This window comes from Coregonus clupeaformis, chromosome 5 (genome assembly GCF_020615455.1).
Source record: "Coregonus clupeaformis isolate EN_2021a chromosome 5, ASM2061545v1, whole genome shotgun sequence".
NCBI classification, from domain to species: Eukaryota; Metazoa; Chordata; class Actinopteri; order Salmoniformes; family Salmonidae; genus Coregonus; species Coregonus clupeaformis.
Window position 1 is genome coordinate 21,283,315 of NC_059196.1, and position 20,270 is coordinate 21,303,584.

Here is a 20,270-nt window from a genome sequence, read left to right on the forward strand (position 1 = left end):
ACTTATTTTAATTACTTCTGAGGATTTTGTAATTTGAATTACACTGGGCTGAACTACACTCCAATGTATTTTGTATTTTCAAAATACTGTAATTTATAACGGTTCACATTTTATGGAGTGGATACCCTGCATTGGTATCAGAAGTCTGATAGCACTATGCTGTGATAAAAGCATCTGCTAAATGAACTAAATATACATGTATATGTAAAAATGAACAATTGCAAAGCATGCTGAGTATTATTCTAATGAGCTCCGCCCCGAAACAATACACACTGTGCTTTGCAGTTCATTTTCATGGGGGTAGGTTAGCCTGTTCCCAGATCTGTTTAAGTTGTATTGTAGCCTGTGTAGCCAACTCTTATGGTCATTGGTAAGACAGCACAAACATAACTGGGACCAGCTAGGGTTTGGTTGGTAGCTATAGTCAGGTTTGAGTGAGCAAATACTGCTCAGTGAAAGTCTGGTGTTATTGCTAGCTTGGTTAAACCAGAGCTGGGTTGTCATTGCTCTTGCTGTGGCACATTGGGAGTTTGATGGAACTACTCTCTAACAGTTCTGGACATGCCTCTCTCTCTCTCTCTTTCTCCGCTCAGAGCCAGAGTGCTTAGATGTGGCAGAGGGCTTGGCAGATGCAGCACACAGCGACAGACCTGTGTGTCAGAGGGGACGCCTGGGCCAGCATCAGTGGCAGGACAGCGAGGACTCCGAGAGCACCATCTGCGCCCCCCTAGCCACCATGAAACGAGGAGGAATGGTACCGGTGAGAGCTAGCAGTCACCACACCAAGGAGTCGGCCGGCCACTATGCCACCAACCTGGCCGAGTCAGTACTGCAGGACGCCTTCATCCGCCTGTCTCAGGATGAACCGTCCTTCACCCCAGAGGCCGCTGTGAGCATGTTCCCCAGTAGCCACCGCCCCCCCGCCAGCCTCGCCCGGACAGGAGCAGAGGAGCCCTCTCGGGCACGCGCCTGCTCTTTCGAGCTCCCCAAGATCGTCATAGTGCAGAGCCCGGATAGCTGCGAGGGCCTGCCGGAGTGGCTGGGTACTCAGGCCTCTCACGTGGCTGTGGAGCATGGTGTTGGTGGTGATGCTGCCAGACAGGTACTGACGGAACACGGACCAGAGACCCATGACTTCCGCCCTACCACCACTACCAATGGACGCTACCCCACCAAACCCCTGCAGCGGGCCCTGGCATGCGCTGCTAGTGTCATTGGCACAATCTCCAGCCCACAGGTAGCAGAGCAGCTGGCGATGGAGCCAACAGAGGAGGACATGGAGAGAGAGGGACAGAGGGACCCTGAGGGCACCGATTACTCCTTCTCCTCAGCCATGTGCGGGATGGCCCAGGTGGCGGGGTCGGTGGCCGTGGTGGAGCTAGCCGAAGAGGCCGGGGAGGGGGGCTGTGAGTCAGAAGACGACTCCACCACCGAGGTCTACTCGGCCGCCTCGGTGGGGCTCCTATCTGCAGCACAGGCCTCCACGGCCATCACCCTCCACTGCAGCGTGGCCGAGGGGACCAGCATCGAGGCCTTCCGCACCAGTATCGCTGAAGTTCTTCACAAGGAGGCAGCAGGGGTGCTGGCTCAGCCTCAGGACTACAAGAGTGTGGCCCACCTACTGGAGTCCACCCACAACAGGATCGTGGACGGCATCACGTCTCCCAAAAAGTCCTGTCTGGACAAGATGGGCGAGACGGAGGTGGACAATTTCATCAGCGAGGTGGCCGACGGCCTCTTCAAACACGCATTCAAGAAAGCGAAAAAGAAAAAAGAACTGGAAGGCCCGGGCAAAGATGTCCCTGATATCCAGGGCTTTCTGCAGGAGAGCGTGAGCAATGTGCTCTTCGACATCCTTTGTCTCACTTCAAAGCGGATCGGTGACATTTCCAAATGTGATATAGGGTCGTTTGACAGACAAGAGGGTGATGTCGGCTTCAGGGACTACGAGGCGGCCGCCACCACCAAGGAACCATTAAGCCAATTACTGCGCTTCGTTGGCTCCAGCCAGACCGATAATTGTGAAGCCCAATGGGCAGAAAAGACGCCCGTCTACTCCAGGATGAGGGAGGAGAAATATGGACTGGAGGAGAGGGAGAGTGAACATTATGGGTCTCACAGCTCGCCACATATCAGAGAGCAGCAGCAGCGCAGACAAGCTCCGACTAAAGTCTTGTCCTCTACTAAGGACTGCTATGACCTCCAGGGCCAGCAGGCCAGAGGAAACATCAGAGAGCCTTTTACAGAGAGCTTAGCCCACCAGGTCTCTTCATCCCTGGGCACAGAGAAAAGATGGAGAGCCAGTACGGACAGCAGACAGTCTTCTCTGACCCCTCAGTCCTCTTTTAGCTCCTCCTCCACAGGGGCCTTGGTCTGCCTAAAGATGGACTCAGAGTCCAGAACTACCCCCGTCAACTACTTCGCTGATGACCTCGCCACCACCGTGGTCTCCATGGCTACTGAGCTGGCCGCCATCTGCCTGGAGAACTCCAGCGGGAAGCAGCCGTGGTTCTGTGCCCTGAAGGGCGCAGCCGGCTACTACCCCGAGGGGGGTTACCTGCTGCCCTCCTGTTGCACGGCCCTCCGCAGAAAGGAGGGCCAGAACGGCGGTGTGGCATCCAAAAAGCACCGGCCGCCGCGCCTCAGTGAGATCAAGAGGAAGACAGAGGAGCAGCCCGAGTTGATGGAGTGCCTGGTCAACCGCGTGGTGGATGAGACGGTCAACCTAGACGACATGCCCCAGACTCTTGACCCCTTCGCACTCTTTGCCTCCGAGGTCACCGCCCGCATCATGAACTGCCCCGAGCTCAATGTGGTTGACACCTCCAAGCCCGGCCAGCAGACCCGCAGCCGGCTGCAGTGTGAGAGGTGGAGCCGGGGAAAGGCCGCCAGCTATGAAAGCATCCCAGAGGAGGACGCTGGCCCCCCGGGTACCCCCAACACCCTGGGCCCCGGCAGCCGGCTGGGCCAGAACCTGAGCAGAGGAGGCTCCATCTCCAAGCAGTCCAGCTGCGAGAGCATCACGGACGAGTTCTCCCGCTTTATGGTGAACCAGATGGAGACGGAGGGCCGGGGCTTTGACCTGCTCCTGGATTACTACGCTGGGCAGAACGCCAGCAGCATCCTGGCGGCAGCCGTGCAGCAGGCGGCCACCAAGAAGAATGGCCACCTCAATGTGAGGACCACCTCCTGTCTGTCCAAGCAGTCCAGCACAGAGAGCATCACAGAGGAGTTCTACAGGTTCATGCTCAAAGACATGGACAAGGAGAGCAAAGACTACAGTATGGGCAGAACTAAAGAATGGAGCAACAGCCTATTGCCTCCATCTCCCAGAACCCTCTTCTGTATCCGTCAGTCCTCCGTGCCGGACAGACGTTTCTCAGACTCCAGGCTGACCGTCAACTCGCCCATCAAGGCCAACTCCTTTGACGGCTTCGTCCACAATGGACACGGGGACACGCTCAACATCTACCCCACCAACTCGGTGCAGGTGTCTGCCACGGGCCTGTGCAAGTCTGACTCCTGTCTGTACCAGAGGGGCCAGACGGACCAGATCACCGACATGCTGATCCACGAGACCTGGTCCAGCTCCATTGAGTCCCTGATGCGGAAGAACAAGATCATTGCGGACCCGGAGGACAGCATTGACCTGGTGGATGCAGAGTCCCAGACCCAAGTGCTGCAGTATGCCAACCGCCTGGCCGCAGACATCGTGGAAACCGGGAAGTCTGTCCTGCAGGAAGGGGATGGGGCTGGAGGAGGGGGCGTGGTGGGTCGACAGCAACACATGCCTGTTGGGGAGAGGAGGAGGGGCTTCAAACAGTCCCGCCCTGGTTGCACCCGAAGCAGAGCCAGCCAGGAGCAATCCGGAGGGGGCGGAGACAGCACATGTACAACAGCGGGGCCCCCCATCAGGGGCCCCAGGGAAGTCCCTGTACCGGTGATCCACATCGAAACAGATCAGAGGGATGATCCAGAGTCTGGGGACCCGGTGGAAAGGGCTGGGCGCCGCCCCTGGGACCCAACGCCCCCTGAGGGGACAGCCCAGTGGCGCGCTGAGAGGGCCTTGGTGAGACGCAGCAGGTAAGCCCTCTCTCAGTTCACGATTCCCCTGTGAGTCAATCCCACCCTCAAACACACAAACAGGCTCTCACAGCAAAGGGGCATCATCAGTGGAGATGAGAGCCTCACAAGACTATCAAAGGCTGCAGACTCTCAGCCTGCTTTTGATATCTGTGTGTGTGTGTGTGTGAGAGAGAGAGAGAGAGAGAGAGCGAGAGAGAGAGAGAGAGAGAGAGAGAGAGAGAGAGAGAGAGAGAGAGAGAGAGAGAGAGAGAGAGAGAGAGAGAGAGAGAGAGAGAGAGAGAGAGAGATGAAACAACATTCACTTGCATGGTAGTATTTTTTTCATAGTCCTCCTTGGAAATCATTTTCCAAAACACCTTGAATTGTGACTTCATGTGTTTATAAATAGAAAACCATCCATGCGTTGTTAAACTGTTTATAGTGTTGGGTATCAGAGACCCAGCCACATAATGGCTTCTACTGCATCCACAGAGAAAGTAGTCTATTGTGAAAGTCTCTGGGATTATACAGACCCACAGCCAGGTTATGAGTCATGTTGCTGTGTTGGAGTCTGAAGATTTATCTATAGCTAACCTTGATCTTCAAGGTGGCATTGACATGCCTCTAGTCACGACCGCAGATACTCATAAACATTCATACAAACCCAAATACACACACACATATACGTATATACTCCCCCATATGTATTTGGACAGTGAAGCAAAAATGTTAATTTGGCTCCATACACCAGTATTTTGGATTTGAGATGTTTCATATTAGGCGAGAGTACAGACTGTCAGCTTTTATTTGAAGGTATTTCCATGCATATCTGTTTTACTGTTTAGAAAGCACTTTATGCATCTAGTCCCCCCATTTGAAGAATACATACAGTGGGGAAAAAAAGTATTTAGTCAGCCACCAATTGTGCAAGTTCTCCCACTTAAAAAGGAGAGAGGCCTGTAATTTTCATCATAGGTACACGTCAACTATGACAGACAAAATGAGAATTTTTTTTCTCCAGAAAATCACAATGTAGGATTTTTAATTAATTAATTTGCAAATTATGGTGGAAAATAAGTATTTGGTCAATAACAAAAGTTTCTCAATACTTTGTTATATACCCTTTGTTGGCAATGACACAGGTCAAACGTTTTCTGTAAGTCTTCACAAGGTTTTCACACACTGTTGCTGGTATTTTGGCACATTCCTCCAAGCAGATCTCCTCTAGAGCAGTGATGTTTTGGGGCTGTCGCTGGGCAACACGGACTTTCAACTCCCTCCAAAGATTTTCTATGGGTTTGAGATCTGGAGACTGGCTAGGCCACTCCAGGACCTTGAAATGCCTCTTACGAAGCCACTCCTTCGTTGCCCGGGCAGTGTGTTTGGGATCATTGTCATGCTGAAAGACCCAGCCACGTTTCATCTTCAATGCCCTTGCTGATGGAAGGAGGTTTTCACTCAAAATCTCACGATACATGGCCCCATTCATTCTTTCCTTTACACGGATCAGTCGTCCTGGTCCCTTTGCAGAAAAACAGCCCCAAAGCATGATGTTTCCACCCCCATGCTTCACAGTAGGTATGGTGTTCTTTGGATGCAACTCAGCATTCTTTGTCCTCCAAACACGACGAGTTGAGTTTTTACCAAAAAGTTATATTTTGGTTTCATCTGACCATATGACATTTTCCCAATCCTCTTCTGGATCATCCAAATGCAGTCTAGCAAACTTCAGACGGGCCTGGACATGTACTGGCTTAAGTAGGGGGACACGTCTGGCACTGCAGGATTTGAGTCCCTGGCGGCGTAGTGTGTTACTGATGGTAGGCTTTGTTACTTTGGTCCCAGCTCTCTGCAGGTCATTCACTAGGTCCCCCCGTGTGGTTTTAGGATTTTTGCTCACCGTTCTTGTGATCATTTTGACCCCACGGGGTGAGATCTTGCGTGGAGCCCCAGATCGAGGGAGATTATCAGTGGTCTTGTATGTCTTCCATTTCCTAATAATTGCTCCCACAGTTGATTTCTTCAAACCAAGCTGCTTACCTATTGCAGATTCAGTCTTCCCAGCCTGGTGCAGGTCTACAATTTTGTTTCTGGTGTCCTTTGACAGCTCTTTGGTCTTGGCCATAGTGGAGTTTGGAGTGTGACTGTTTGAGGTTGTGGACAGGTGTCTTTTATACTGATAACAAGTTCAAACAGGTGCCATTAATACAGGTAACGAGTGGAGGACATAGGAGCCTCTTAAAGAAGAAGTTACAGGTCTGTGAGAGCCAGAAATCTTGCTTGTTTGTAGGTGACCAAATACTTATTTTCCACCATAATTTTCAAATAAATTCATAAAAAATCCTACAATGTGATTTTCTGGGGTTTTTTCCCTCATTTTGTCTGTCATAGTTGACGTGTACCTATGATGAAAATGACAGGCCTCTCTCATCTTTTTAAGTGGGAGAACTTGCACAATTGGTGGCTGACTAAATACTTTTTTTCCCCACTGTAAGTATTTGGACACATTCACTTGTATTAAAGTAGTCCAAATGTTGGTATTTGGTCCTGTATTCCTTGCAGGCAATGACTACATCAAGCTTGTGACTTGTTGGATGCATTTGCGGTTTGTTTTGGTTGTTTTGGATTAGGGCAATTCCACGCTAACAGAATGATGCTCAGATTTTTTACTTTAAGAGGTATGTCAAACAAAAAGCAATGGTTTGTGCCGTCATTTTGTTACCAAACTTTGCATCTACACAGTTCTTCAAGTAAATGTTTTTTGTAAAAATGTCTGTGGAAATTGTTAAAAGTCATCCTTGTGCATATAGTTGTATGGTTTGTTTAACTTTGCAATCATTGGTTTTTGTTTGGCATGCATTTAAAGTGAAAAATCTCAGCATCATTCTGTTACCCTGGAATTGCCCATTATGTTTTGCCATTTTGGAGTTTTGCCATTTTGGAGTCACTTTTATTGTAAGTAAATATAGAAGAGGTTTCTGAACACTTCTACATTAATGTGGATGCTAACATGATTATGGATGATCATGAATGAATCATGAATAATGAGGAATGAGAAGGTTACAGAGGCACAAAGATCATACCCCTCAAAATGCTGACTTCCCCAGGTATTGGTAATGGTGAGAGGTTAGCATGTTTTGTTGTAGCCTCTTAATGGCATCTCACTCATCATTATTCATAATGAAACATCTTATCTACTCACTTAGAAAGAAAATTACTCCAGTCATCATTCTGGCAAAACATAACCCAAAACACAACCAGAACAAATTGTAAATGCATCCAACGAGTCAAGTTACAAGCTTGATTTAGTCATTGTGTGCAACGAATATGGGCCTAAATTCTAAACTTTGACTAATTTAAAGTGGAACTGACAGCGTTTTAACTAATTTGCCATTCCCATTTAAATTCCCATTTTATGCTTCAAAATATATATATATATTTGACAAAAAATTCCATGATGTCTAGTAAGCCATTGTTGGCCGAATATATGGATGCAGTTCAATGCATGATGAATATAATTCACCAATAAATGTCTTGGTATTCCAAAAAATATTTATATCAGGTTGTAAATCACAGCTGACCTGGTACATTGTTTGCTGCCTCCACCCATTTTGGATGCACTGTTTTAGTTTCAAAAAATCAATATTTTGAACAAAAACTGACGACTGTAACTAAGGCTGGGAATGTCAATACAATCAAACTAGCAAGGGCAATGATCACAAGCCAGTCATGATGTGGCTAATAGGCTAGCGCACAGGTGTCAAACACAAGGCCCACGGGCCGAATAGGACACACAAGCGAGAATAAATGAGTCAACAGTTGAGTCATCTACTTTATGAAATGACTGCCTGATGTGCTCGCATCGGTGAATTCAACTTCAATTGTGCTGCTTTCGTGTGTCCCGTTTACAGCGCGCAGCGGAGAGATAGTGTACAGACCACATGCCACAGTCCTAGCTAGGCTACTAAAAGGTTGCAGTCTGGCTTCGGTTTTAAAGCTTGACAATGAATAACCAAAAAACTCAACCTGCAACAAAACACCATGCAAAGGAGAAACATGCAGGCCTATTACAGCAACATTTGAGCAGTAGCCTAGGCTGGCTACTCAACTACAAGACATTTTGAGTGCACCATACAGCAATGCTGCATTCAACAAAACCGATGATCCATGCTGTGAAAATAAATTAAAAACATGTTTTAAGTTTAAATGTTACAACAACCTATAGCTACGTTTTTGTTATTTGGAGGTATTCAATACTTTTTGATTAAGGTCGCATCATATTATGCACATCTGCAAGCAGGGAAGCAAAGGCTGGACAAATTTGATTTATCTCTTCTTTTGTTTTAATATGTTAAAATTCTATATACAGTACATCATCCTATGTACATACAGTGCATTCGGAAAGTATTCAGACCCCTTCACTTTTTCCACATTTTGTTACGTTACAGCCTTGTTCTAAAATGTATTAAATAAAAACAATTCCTCATCAATCTACACACAATACCCCATAATGACAAAGCAAAAAGGTTAATAGAAATTTTAGCAAATGAATTAAAAAACGGAAATACCTTATTTACATAAGTATTCAGACCCTTTGTAATGAGACTCGAAATTGAGCTCAGGTGCATCCTGTTTCCATTTATCTTCCTTGAGGTGTTTCTACAACTTGATTAGTGTCCACCTGTGGTAAATTTAATTGATTGGACATGATTGGAAAGGCACATATCGGTCTATATAAGGTCCCACAGTTGACAGTGCATGTCAGAGCAAAATCCAAGCCATGGGGTTGAAGAAATTGTCCGTAGAGCTCCAAGACAGGATTGTGTCGAGGCACAGATCTGGGGAAGGGTACCTAAACATTTCTGCAGCATTGAAGGTTCCCAAGAACTAAGTGGCCTCCATCATTCTTAAATGGAAGAAGTTTGGAACCACCAAGACTCTTCCTAGAGCTGGCCGCCCGGCCAAACTGAGCAATCGGGGGAGAAGGGCCTTGGTCAGGGAGGTGACCAAGAATCCGGTGGTCACTCTGATAGAGCTCCAGAGTTCCTCTGTGGAGATGGGAGAACCTTCCAGAAGGACAACCATCTCTGCAGCACTCCTCCAATCAGGCCTTTATGGTAGAGTGGCCAGAAGGAAGCCACTCCTCAGTAAAATGCACATGACAGCCCGCTTGGAGTTTGCCAAAAGGCACCTAAAGGACTCTCAGACCATGAAAAACAAGATTGAACTCTTTGGCCTGAATGCCAAGCGTCACGTCTGGAGGAAACCTTGCACCATCCCTATGGTGAAGCATGGTGGTGGCAGCATCATGCTGTGGGGATGTTTTTCAGCGGCAGGGTCTAGGAGACTAGTCAGGATCTAGGGAAAGATGAATGGAGCAAAGTACAGAGAGATCTTTGATGAAAACCTGCTCCAGAGCGCTCAGGACTTCAGACTGGGGCAAAGGTTCACCTTCCAACTGGACAACGACTCTAAGCACACAGCCAAGACAACGCAGGAGTGGCTTCGGGACAAGTCTCTGAATGTCCTTGAGTGGCCCAGCCAGAGCCCGGACTTGAACCCAATCGAACATAGCTGTGCAGCGTCGCTCCCCATCCAACCTGACAGAGCTAGAGAGGATCTGCAGAGAAGAATGGGAGAAACTCACCAAATACAGGTGTGCCAAGCTTGTAGCGTCATACCAAAGAAGAATCAAGACTGTAATCGCTGCCAAAGGTGCTTCAACACCTTTGTGTCTGAATACTTATGTAAATGTGATATTTCAGTTTGTATTAATTATTTTGCAACATTTTCTACAAACCTGTTTTTGCTTTGTCATTATGGGGTATTGTGTGTAGATTAATGAGGGGAAAAAACAATTTCATCAAGGGGTCTGAAAACTTTCCAAAATGCACTGTAAGTGGACATTATTATTATTTTTAAATAAAGAAATGGCCAGTTTGGGTCGCAGTTGCACGTAAAAAACAAATAGGCTATGTCTGGCCCGCAAATTCGTTTTGTTTTTTCAATATGGCCTGTGTGCTGATTGAGTTTGACACCCCTGGGATAGCCTATCTATTTATGTAGCTAGCTATTTATTTAGCAAGCTAAAAACACAGAGCCTAACGTTAGCTAGGCTGTCATGTCATTGGAGGAGTGGGTGAGTGACTGACTTTTCCCCCTCATATCGTTTTTCGGTGGCTACAGCTAGTTGCAGGTGTCATTTGGTTAGCTAGCAAGAAATGTGAATCGCTTTGCTATGCTGAACTTAACGACTGTAATCGACAGTTAGCATATCTCTTAGGTGTCAATCAAATGTATTTGGCATCGATCAAATGGGTAGGCAGGCAAGTTCCCCATTCAGTTGTCAAAATATGAGTTGGGACAAGCATGCATTGGCAGGCAAGCTGCAGAAGGACGAGCAGGCTACTATTCCCCATCGTTTCTCAGTGCAATGTTGATGACCAACTAGTAAAAAAAAAAAAAGGGTTTATCTAATGTTCCCTTATTACACCTGGGGGTGTATATGAACAGATTTCAATAAGATTTAATGTTGCTAAAACACTGTCAGTTTCACTTTAATACACAAAGTTTTGACCAAATACTTATGACTTCTTCACATGTGGGGGGACTAGATACATGAAGTGCTTTCATTTCTAAACGGTAAAACAGATATGTATGAAAATAAAAAAAATCCCAGAGTGGCGCAGTGTTCTAAGGCACTGCATTTCAGTGCTTGAGGCGTCACTACAGACCCAGGTTTGATCCCAGGCTGTGTCACAACCGGCCGTGACCGGGAGTCCCATAGGGCGGCGCACAATTGGCCCAGCGTTGTCCAAGGTAGGGGAGGGTTTGGTCAGGTGGGCTTTACTTGGCTCATCGCGCTCTAGTGACTCCTTGTGGCAGGCCGGGCGTCTGCAGGCTTACTTCGGTCGTCAGTTGAACGGGTTAAGCTGGCTTCCGGGTTAAGCACGCAGGTGTTAAGAAGCGCGGTTTGGCGGGTCATGTTTCAGAGGACGTATGACTCGACCTTCGCCTCTCCCGAGCCCGTTGGGGAGTTGCAACAATGAGACAAGATCGTAATTGGATCACAATTGGATATCACGAGATTGGGGAGAAAAAGTGGTGTAAAATACACAAAAGTTTGGATTTGAAATCAAACAATGACTATGAGGTTAAAGTGCAGCCTGTCAGCTTTCATTTGAGGATATTTACATCCATATCGGGTGAACCGTTTAAAAATTACAGCACTTTCTGTACATAGTCCCCCTATTTTAGGGGAGCAAAAGTATTGGATTGGGACAAATTCACTTATATGTGTATTAAAGTAGTAAAAAGTTAAGTATTTGGTACCATTTTCATAGCACGCAATGACTACATCAAGCTTGTGACTCCACAAATTTGTTGGATACATTTGCTGTTTGTTTTGGTTGTGTTTCAGATTATTTTGTTCCCAATAGAAAGTCATGGTAAATAATATATTGTGTTATTTTGGAGTCACTTTTATTGTAAATAAGAATATAATATGTTTCTAAACACTTCTACATGAATGTGGATGCTACCATGATTACGGATAATCCTGAATGAATAATGATGAGTGAGAAAGTTATAGACGCACAAATATCATCTTAAATAAAAAAAGTATAGAGACAAATTTACAGAAATTACTTCCCTGTTCAAATACACATGGAGGGAAGTGTATATCACACATACAGTATATTATGTATAGAAGAGCCAGGCTACATACAACAGTGGCATCATATTGTCCTGTAATTTGGGTCTGACATTTCACTCAGAGGTCAATTGTGTAACAAGGACTCAGTAGGGTGAGAAGATTCACACGGACCTTCTTGGTAGTGAGAGTGGCCTTTAGGGGGGCAGTGAAGCGTGGATATGTAGACTGCAGGGAGGCCTGCTACTGGAGGAGGTGGGCACCATGAGGAGGTTACAGAAACCTTCCAAAGTACTTCAGGTCCCTTTATTGGTGTTCCAGGAATTAGTCTCGCATCTTGAGCTCATCAGTAATAATATATAATAATATAATATGCCATTTAGCAGACGCTTTTATCCAAAGCGACTTACAGTCGTGCGTGCATACATTTTTTTTGTGTATGGGTGGTCCCGGGGATCGAACCCACTACCTTGGCGTTACAAGCGCCGTGCTCTACCAGCTGAGCTACAGAGGACCACATCAGCTAAGCGACAAACATTTACAGACCACGTTGACATACTGTAGATGACAACACAAGGTCACAAATAGAAAGGAAAATAAACAAATGGGATTGAAATACTTTGGAGGTTATTGAGAAGTTGTTGATACTTGAAAAAAATATCATAGTATCATATAAATGTAACTGCCAAAATAAAGGAAACACCAATAGGGCATTGGGCCACCACGAGCCAGAACAGCTTCAGTGCACCTTGGCATAGATTCTACAAGTGTCTGGAACTCTATCGGAGGGATGCGACACTATTCTTCCACGAAAAATTCCATTATTTGGTGTTTTGTTAATGGTGGTGGAAAACGCTGTCTCAGGCGCTGCTCCAGAATCTCCCGTAAGTGTTGCTTAATTGCTTAACTAACTCAGGAACCACACCTGTGTGGAAGCACCTGCTTTCAATATACTTTGTATCCCTCAAGTGTTTCCATTATTTTGGCAGTTCCCTGTAGATTGGATTGACACATGCAATAAATAATAAGAAGAGGAAAATAGATGGAAGAGATTATTATATTTAGGCTGCTAAAGGATTGCAGGGTTTGCTGGTTTTTCACTTAACACTTAATAAACTCCAATTAGGGAACGAGTCATCTGCAGCTGGGTCTTTCCCTGGTGGAAACGTGAGGCTCATTGACATTGACAAACAACACCTTAACCCACTCTGGGAATCTGGCAGCTTTCAATCATCTAATCAGGATTTAAATGAATCAGCCGACACTGCAGCCTTTCATTTCATTTTTTATTTATGGTTAATTTGGATAGGTACAAATACAAATACAAAACATCCTTTACACACTAAAGGACCTGGGTTATCCACCCTCTATAAAAGGGGCACAGATTTTAGAAAGGCCAATACTTGGTGGTGGTTGGGGGTTGTATGTAATATGCGATGAACAGGGTTTCATGGTCCCAACACAAATGTCAAATGTGTATAGTCACAGTACATAGCACACTTTTTAAAAAACTGCATTCTAGAATGAATAAATGTAGGATCTGTATCCCCCGAACAAGAATAGAACCAAATCAACCAATGAGGGGGAAGATCACATCAGAGGGGTTGAGCTCCTCCCAGTCTATCACATCATATATACACTCTTAGAAAATAATTGCTAACTAGAACCATAAAAGGTTCCTACAAGTACAGCCTGGTAGAACACTTTATGGACCATTTTTTCTAAGAGTGTATACAGTACGTGACCCTGCTGTTTGCTCTCCCCAGCTGTGAGAGAGACAGGACGGCAGTGTCCTCTGCGCCCGCTGCTGTAACCGCTGTAGGTGAGCGAAACAAGCGCTCTCTGAGTGCTAGCAGTGAGGACAGCTCAGGAAGCTGGTCCCAGATCGCCCCCGATGACGAGCCCCACGAGGAGACCAGTAGTTTTATCCAGCTGAGCGAGGGGTCAGTAACCGTAGCAACCAACCGCTGCTCCGTCCCATCATGCACTGCTCCGAGCACTCCTACCGCTACTACCGCCCTCGCCGTCCGTCGCCCTCTCATCAGCCCATTGCTGCTCACTCTTTGCTGTCCTGTGCCAGTCTTCGGCCCTTGCTGCTTCAGTGGAATAGCTGTATGCCCGGGGGCTTTCCTCTCACTGGCAGAGAGCTCAGCTAGTACACTGAGCCCCACTCCAGAGCCAGCATTTTGTCAGAGTGGGGCTGCAGCCGCAGTAGCATAGGTATGACGTCACACTGCTTCTCACACATTAAAGGCCCACAGAACATTAGCTTTATCATTCCCTGCTTCAGCTAGTGCCATTTCTCAGTTCCACTAGCTAGCCTCATACTGACACACAGCCAAGCCAAAAGCCTGAGGTAGTAAGTCTATTACTGGCATTCCTCTAAGCCAGGAGAAATGAGACCATGGTATAGATAACAAAGAGTGGGATGGATATGTTTCTAGGCTTCAGAGGACAAGGAGGAGGGCAGTGTGGCTGGCTGGCTTCAGCTTGGCAGTAGTGGTGATGTAATGTGTGCTGCTTTCTGCTTTAACCTGCCAGCTCAGACAGCTGTGGCATAAACAAACACCTGGTCACTGTTGCCTTCCTCTCCGCCTGACCACCTCATCCCCGATTAACTCCACGGTGACACTGCTCACACTGGACATGGTCGCCCACTCCGCCCAACTGCTCAATCTTTCCACATCCCCCATCTCCACAAGGAAGGGCCCATTGCCAGTCAGGCTCTCTCTGCCAGCCCAGCCGTCCTGCTCAGCTGCAGCTGCTGTTTCTATGTTAATCACCAGCTGATGAACAACATTGCTCGCTTCACCGCAGCTCCTTATTGTTCCCTTCACAAGTCACTGATCTTGTCGCCTTTCCAGAGACAGGAAATGAGTTTTAGTTCTGTTTGGATTTGCAGGAACGGGAACAGCAGCACGTCTAGCCTGGGTCTGGCAGACCTGGAGGGCTTCTCTGACATCCCCACTCAGAGCACAGTGAACAGGTAACTGATAACTCCTAACATGCAAACAACCCTCCTACAACATGCAGGCTACACTCCTACAACAAAGCGCTGAGGCTTTAAACAAGGCCCTTTGAACAGGAGAATGTAGCCTTATAGGCTCCAGTCTGATTCTCTCTCTAGTCTCTACCCTGTTTATGAAGTGTGTACCTGTTCACTCCACCTCACAAAGAGATCAAACAATGTAGGAAATGTGGTGGATGCTCCATCCGACTAGCTAGCCCATGCTTACACTAATTACATGTTTTTAATCCATGACAGGGAATAAGTAAGTTCACACTTACGGCTAGATGAACTAAGCGTTTGCACCTATTTTTATAAAGGAAATGAAACATTCAGGACAGAACAAAAAGGTAAGGAGAAAGATTAAGATCGATAGAAAGGTGCAAAATAATACCTTTTTGCTTTGTTTTTGGTGTGTTATCCCTTACTGAAAAACCCCGATGCTTAGTAAATCTGGCCTAAGGGTATCAAGTGAGAAAATCAGAACGCATCCTACGCATCCTACTTGTCTTAATGGTCATGCTCTCTGTCCTCAGTGAGGAGGCGGAGAAGGATTACCTAAGGGAGAACGTAGATGGTGAGTAGTGTCACCCTGTCTGAGTCATACACACACACACTACAGGAAACTCAACTCTCTCGGTCTCCCCTACTGTCTCATCTTTGTTCTTGTTCGTCTTCGCGATAACCTCTATTCAACCTCTTCCCTGTAAGATCTCTACACACTGAGTATTCTATGAGTCGCTCACATGATCTATCTATAGCTACTTGGTGTGACTAATTCCCCAGATACTGGAGAAAAGCAGTCAATGTAATGTGTAACTCAAATGTCGAAATGGTAAATATATCACTGCTTTATCTCTGCTGTGCTGCCAATTAAACATTTTAGGTCAATATAACAACATTGTATCCAGTGTTGGGGAAGATACTCTGAAAATATAGTTTACCAAGCTACAAATTACTTCACACTGGAAGACGTTAGCTACCCTTAAGAAAAATATAGCTTACTTAACTATATTTACTTAGAAAAAGTACTACATCCAAACTACACTACCAGTCAAAAGTTTGGACACACCTACTCATTCAAGGGTTTTCCTTTATTTTTACATTGTAGAAGAATAGTGAAGACATCAAAACTATGAAATAACACATATGGAATCATGTATTAAACAAAAGAGTGTTAAACAAATCAAAATATATTATATTTGAGATTCTTCAAATAGCCATCCTTTGCCTTGATGACAGCTTTGCACACTCTTGGCATTCTCTCAACCAGCTTCATGAGGTAGTCACCTGGAATGCATTTCAAGTAACAGGTGTGCCTTCTTAAAAGTTAATTTGTGGAATTTATTTCCTTCTTAATGCGTTTGAGCCAATCAGTTGTGTTGTGACAAGGTAGGGGGGGTATGCACACTCTTGGCATTCTCTCAACCAGCTTCACCTGGAATGCTTTTCCAACAGTATTGAAGGAGTTCCCACATATGCTGAGCACTTGTTGGCTGCTTTTCCTTCACTCTGCTGTCCGACTCAGCCCAAACCATCTCAATTGGGTTGAGGTCAGGGGATTGTGGAGGCCAGGTCATCTGATACAGCACTCTCTTCTTGGTAAAATAGCTCTTACGCAGCCTGGAGGTGTGTTGGGTCATTGTCCTGTTGAAAAACAAATGATTGTCCCACAAACCAGATGGGATGGCGTATCGCTATAGAATCCTGTGATAGCCATGCTGGTTAAATGTGCCTTGAATTCTAAATAAATCACAGACAGTGTCACCAGCAAAGCACTCCCACACCATAACACCTCCTCCTCCATGCTTTACGGTGGGAAATACACATGTGGAGATCATCCATTCACCCACACCGCATCTCACAAAGACACGGTGTTTGGAACCAAAAATCTCCCATTTGGACTCCAGACCAAAGGACAAAATTCCACCGGTCTAATGTCCATTGCTCTGGTTTCTTGGCCGAAGCAGGTCTCTTCTTCTTATTGGTGTCCTTTAGCAGTGGTTTCTTTGCAGCAATTAACCCATGAAGGCCTGATTCACACAATCCCCTCTGAACAGTTGATGTTGAGATGTGTCTGTTACTTGAACTCTGTGAAGCATTTATTTGGGCTGCAATTTCTGAAGCTGGTAACTCTAATAAACGTATCCTCTGCAGCAGAGGTAACTGGGTCTTCCATTCCTATGGTGGTCCTCATGAGAGCCGGTTTCATCATAGCGCTTGATGGTTTTTGCGACTGCACTTGAAGAAACGTTCAAAGTTCTTGAAATGTTCCGTATTGACTGACCTTCATGTCTTAAAGTAATGATGAACTGTCGTTTCTCTTTGCTTATTTGAGCTGTTCTTGCCATAATATGAACTTGGTATTTTACCAAATAGGGCTATCTTCTGTATACTACCTTGTCACATCACAACTGATTGGCTCAAACGCATTAAGAAGGAAAGAAATTCCACAAATAACTTTTAAGAAGGCACACCTGTTGATTGAAATGCATTCCAGGTCACTACCTCATGAAGCTGGTTGAGAGAATGCCAGGAGTGTGCAAAGCTGTCATCAAGTCAAAGGGTGGCTATTTGAAGAATCTCAAATATAAAATATATTTTAATTTGTTGAACACTGTTGGTTACTACATGATTCCATATGTGTTATTTCATAGTTTTGATGTCTTCACTATTATTCTACAATGTAGAAAATAGTAAAAATAAAGAAAATCCTTGAATGAGTAGGTGTGTCCAAACTTTTGACTGGTACTGTACATCCTGAAAAAATACATCTAAATCTGAAATGTCATTGACTACAAATTGCAAGAACAGATCACTCTGGAGTCAGATGTTAACATAATGTGTAATTTAGCCTATTAAACACAAAAAGTGAGAATTAGGCAGGTTTGATGCTGAAAAAGAAAGAAAAATCTTGCCTACTTCACCCATATCGTATTTTTGCAAAATAAAGTTGTGTGTAGTTCCAGTAGTTAGCTACATAACTACATGGGGGGAAAAAAAGTAATTAACTACTAAAAACACTACCAAGATTTTTATTTAGTTCAACTACCACCAAGCTACTGCAAAATGTCATTAAATAGTTGAACTAAATGTATTTCACTACTCCCCAACACTGATGGTATCAATCCCTCCTTACCCAACCTATCTTGAACCTATTTGATGCCAAATCCATCCAATGTGCCATCAGACCTCAGCATAGTTTTGGCATTGAAACTGCAAGTTAGCTTGATGTAAACAGAAAGTGGGCATTATGTATTTCCTGTATGTGTTGCAGAGGGCATCTCACTGCGGTCAGTAGGGGGCAGTAGCAACCACAGGGAGCTTCTGGTGGTCAACTGTGACTTGGATCCAGAGTGTGTGGACTCAGAGCTTCGCTTGGCCCTGCAGTGGATCGCTGCCTCCGAGCTGGGCCTGCATGCCGTCTACTTCAGGAAGTGTAAAGACAGGAGGACGTCCAAGGTGGGTGCAGCACAGCACATCCAGGTACACAGGCTCTGATTATGCCTGTACGTGTGTGTGTGTGTGTGTGTGTGTGTATTGTACTCTGTTATGTATATGTCTTGTGTAGTGCACAAGGAGCATGGTAATCTGGCTGAGTGTGATGTCTCAGTTCCAGAGGGTGGTGCAGCTGGTGTCTCAGAAGGCATGGAGGATCAGAGATCTCTTCAGCGCTGTCATCCAGTTCTGTAAGCTCCACCAGGAAGAGGAGGACGGAGGCAGCTCTCTGACCAGCCTGTTTGACTGGCTACTGGAGACCCACTAGGCTCTGCTGACACCCCCCATCTACACAAACACACACCAGCCAATGTCCCCAACTGTGTACGCCCCATGCATCAAACCCCACCATGAAGCCTTGTGTTTCCCAGCACACGGAATGTGAATCATGAAAAACCCCTAGCCTGGTAACCAGATCTGTTTGTGCTTTAGCCAATTCCTCTTTCATTAATTGTGATGTAAGCCATGACAAGGAACGCTATATGTTTTGGCTAAAGCATCAACAGGCCTGGCTACTAGGATAGAAACCCTTTCCTGGTCCCAGATTAGTTTGTGCTGTCTTGCCAACTCTTATGGTCAATGGACAACGAGAAGTAGAAGATTTGGCTGAAGCACAAACAGGATCGGGCACCCAGGCTAAAAACCCCACCACACCTGTGATATTATACACACCCTCTTATAGGACTGGCTATAGGACTGAGGACTTTCATTAGGCTGCAGTGAGCAGACATGTCTCCCTTTAATAAGATAAGCATGTTTCTCATTTTCTGATGCACGGCCCATAGTTAGACAAACCCAAGAAAAACCCAGCATCAGTTTCGGATGTAGGCCTTATTTATTTAGTGCAAACAAATCAGCCATCTGAGATTCTAGTCTGCAGAATGTTTATTCCTTTAGTTGTTATATATCCTATACATTACGTTGTCACGATCTGATGTGTTTATTTATAAATGTTGTATTTATTACACATAAACACAAACAACAAGGCACCAATAGAACACAGTACCCCATTCCCTCAACCCATCAAACTCAAAAAGACACTAGATTATGTTTTAATGTACAGTAGCTATCTTGAAGAGACTGTCAGACAGCAGCCATTGTTCCAGTTGGGCTTGGCTGAGATCAACATAGTTGCGCACTACTACGCTTGACAGTTGCCCAGAGCCTGTATTCATAAAGCGTCTCAGAGCAGGAGTGCTGATCTAGGATCAGATCCCCCCCCGTCCTGGTAATCATATTTATTATGATCTAAAATACCAAACTGATCCTACATCAGCCCTCCTAATCTGAGATGCTTTGTGAATACGGACCCAGATGAACATAGTTGTCGTTTAACATCGGCCAACATTGTCTACTTCTGTTGTAACTTTATTACTGCTTAAGTTATGTCATTCTTCATGTTATCTGTCATTCTTCATGTTATCTATCAGTCTTAAGTAAGTTATCTGTCGTTCTTCATATTCTTTGAGAATTGTTTATTTTGGATAGCTGTACATATTGTAGATTCTTGAACTGCTGCACCTTGGGGTAGAAAGACTGCCTTCTCTCATTTCATTTTTACTACTTTCAGAAAGACAGAGAAGGTTTGTAATGTCTAATTTGTACGTGAATCTGGTTTGTCAGGTTTTATCTGCGTAGTGGTACTCTAGTGTTAAATCGTTGGCATTATAAAGCACACAATTAAACTCTGTTGCTGTAGAAACTGAATGTATCTTTATCTTTTGAGATCAATAAATTCATGTAATATGTGAGCATGAATAGTTTTTATTGATGAAAATATTATTCCATCCAGCCCATTCTCCAATTAACACACAAATAAACACTGATTATTAACATACAGTGGGGAGAACAAGTATTTGATACACTGCCGATTTTGCAGGTTTACCTACTTACAAAGCATGTAGAGGTCTGTAATTTTTATCATAGGTACACTTCAACTGTGAGAGACGGAATCTAAAACAAAAATCCAGAAAATCACATTGTATGATTTTTAAGTAATTAATTTGCATTTTATTGCATGACATAAGTATTTGATACATCAGAAAAGCA

General features: G+C 45.1%; 1 protein-coding gene across 4 annotated transcripts in view; it reads left to right on the top strand.

The window, feature by feature from the left end:
• LOC121564708 (A-kinase anchor protein SPHKAP-like) overlaps positions 1–19,972 on the top strand; it is a 44,270-nt gene extending 24,298 nt beyond the window's left edge. The window contains exons 7-12 of one of the 4 annotated variants that reach the window (XR_006658223.1): positions 594–4,083; positions 13,483–13,659; positions 14,619–14,702; positions 14,982–15,073; positions 15,260–15,300; positions 18,001–18,045. Coding sequence is in view for 3 of the 4 variants with exons in the window: in XM_045213358.1 (XP_045069293.1) it covers positions 594–4,083; positions 13,483–13,659; positions 14,619–14,702; positions 15,260–15,300; positions 18,001–18,209; positions 18,337–18,489 (4,154 nt within the window). In the remaining variant the exon portion in view is untranslated. Of the gene's footprint in view, positions 1–593; positions 4,084–13,482; positions 13,660–14,618; positions 14,703–14,981; positions 15,074–15,259; positions 15,301–18,000; positions 18,210–18,336 lie in introns of those variants that run through there. The other 3 variants (XM_045213358.1, XM_041875858.2, XM_045213372.1) reach the window with 3 other exon arrangements.
• Positions 19,973–20,270: the final 298 nt, after the last annotated feature.